The sequence below is a fragment of the Sinocyclocheilus anshuiensis genome, unplaced genomic scaffold, assembly GCF_001515605.1.
Source record: "Sinocyclocheilus anshuiensis isolate Anshui unplaced genomic scaffold, SAMN03320099.WGS_v1.1 scaffold1597, whole genome shotgun sequence".
NCBI classification, from domain to species: Eukaryota; Metazoa; Chordata; class Actinopteri; order Cypriniformes; family Cyprinidae; genus Sinocyclocheilus; species Sinocyclocheilus anshuiensis.
The window spans coordinates 212452-214445 of record NW_015536587.1 but is presented as its reverse complement, the minus strand read 5'-3'; the positions used below and the strand labels follow the sequence as shown (position 1 = coordinate 214445).

General features: G+C 35.8%; 1 protein-coding gene across 1 annotated transcript in view; it reads left to right on the top strand.

The window, feature by feature from the left end:
- Positions 1-1994, top strand: part of LOC107703204 (little elongation complex subunit 2-like) — an 18760-nt gene that overhangs the window by 6715 nt on the left and 10051 nt on the right. Inside the window, exon 9 of the mRNA XM_016505761.1 lies at positions 578-1442. Within this exon, the coding sequence (XP_016361247.1) occupies positions 578-1442 (865 nt within the window). The remainder of the gene's footprint in view (positions 1-577; positions 1443-1994) is intronic.

The window sequence follows — 1994 nt, the reverse complement described above, 5'->3', positions numbered from 1 at the left end:
TGTAAATATATATATATATATATATATATACAATGTGATTATAATTCATTACAAAATTCTAATAATATAGTATTACTTTATATATCTGTTTATTATTGTATTATTAAACAGAAATGCTCAAAAGATTGGAATAAATACATTTTTTAATGTGCATATTATTAGCATATTAGAATGATTTCTGAAGGATCATGTGACACTAAAGACTGGAGTAATGCTGAAAATTCAACTTGAATCACAGGAATAAATTACATTTTAAAATATTTTAAAATAGAAGACTGTTCTTTTAAATTGTAATAATATTTTACTATATTACTATTTTCATTTTTGATCAGGTAAATGCAGGTTTGGTGAGCATAAGAGACTTTTAAAAATCCCTCAATTATTCCAAATGTTTGACCAGTAGTGTATATATAAAGAGATGCATAACTAAAATGTTTATTACATTTTAGATTATATTGTACGACAATTTTATATTAGATATCGGCTAAATAAATAAATATAAAGTAAACCTAAATAACTCTGAGTTGAAAAAAACATTTCAAATATAAACATTGTAAATAATATTTACTCTGCCCAGGACAAGATGTCTAGGAGTGTGTTTGCATTTGATGATGCTGGTATGGATTTTGGGACTGATCTAACAGACCTGGAGTCATTTGGGGAGTCTTACAAGCCCAGTAAGAAAGTGAAGGAACAGAATGAACCAAAAACAGCTTCTACAAATCCAACCGCATCTCCATCTCAATTTACCCCAAGCCCCAAGAACCCGACAGACTCTTTAGGTACAACAAAACACACCTCGACATCTCAAGACGCTCCCACAGAACCCCTTGAGTTGACCGTGGCTAAGGTCAAAGGAGAGACCGACTCTTTGGCTGGAGGAGGAAACGGTACGCTGAATGAAAGTGCCATTTCAGAGAAGGAAAGTGTGATTGAAGATTCAAAAGAGAAGATAGAAACGTCTTCTGCTCAGTGTCCTCCCACCAAGCGGCCCAGACATATGATGGAAGATAAGACGGACCAGGATTTGGATTCTGATGAAGAACGACTAGTCATAGATGACATTCTCTCCCCACAGAGACCTCAGACCCAGGTGACACCAGCAGAGGTGTCCTCCCCCCAAGCACCCGACCCAGTCACGCCAGGACCCACAATCCCTCTGGGCAAAGGAACAAAGAAAGGCATCAAAAGACCCAGAATATCCGGCGAGTGCGATCAGCTCGGACAGATTTTGCGGATGCAGGACGCCATGCTGAAATCCACTCCCAGCAAGAACCAGGAGCCTGTGAAGCCACATGTCCCAGAAGACAAACCTCCAGAAGCTAAAACCCATTCACTGGTCAAGCAGTGTGTGACCTCATATCTGGAGTCCAGAGAGGGACAGGGAGAGGACGCCACACTGCCTGCTGACGTTCCTGTGCTGCTAGCCACTCAAAGAAAACGTTAGTGCTCAAAACACCCTCTCAGAGGCAAAGGCTACATTTAGTGTGGCCACAGTCATGGTCAGGTTATATTTTTGTTAAGTTATTCAAATGTACTTTTAATTATGGCCCATATCAGATACTCATTGAACAGGTGATGCTCTAAAACCTAGCCATATCCATAAACTTCTAGAAATTACGAAATGGAGGCAATGGAAATACACCTGATGTGTGAGGAAGTCCATTTTACTATATTGTAAGTCTATCAAAATAAATGTCAATTCTTTAAATATATTTTAATAATTATTTACATTATTATTTCAATTTTAGGTTTAAATACTATTTAAAATATTCAAATAATACTTAAATGTATTTAATAATTAAAAATACATTAATTTTTTTCAGTAACTGTAACAAAAGTCTTTGTATGATCATATTTAATTATCATTGAAGCACAAAAAGTGTCACCAATATATCACCAAGAAATATCACCAAGATTAATGAGATGCCCTTCTCCCCAAAAAAAAAAATGAAAAGAAAAGAAAAGAAAAGAAAAGGGAAAAAAAGCTATTT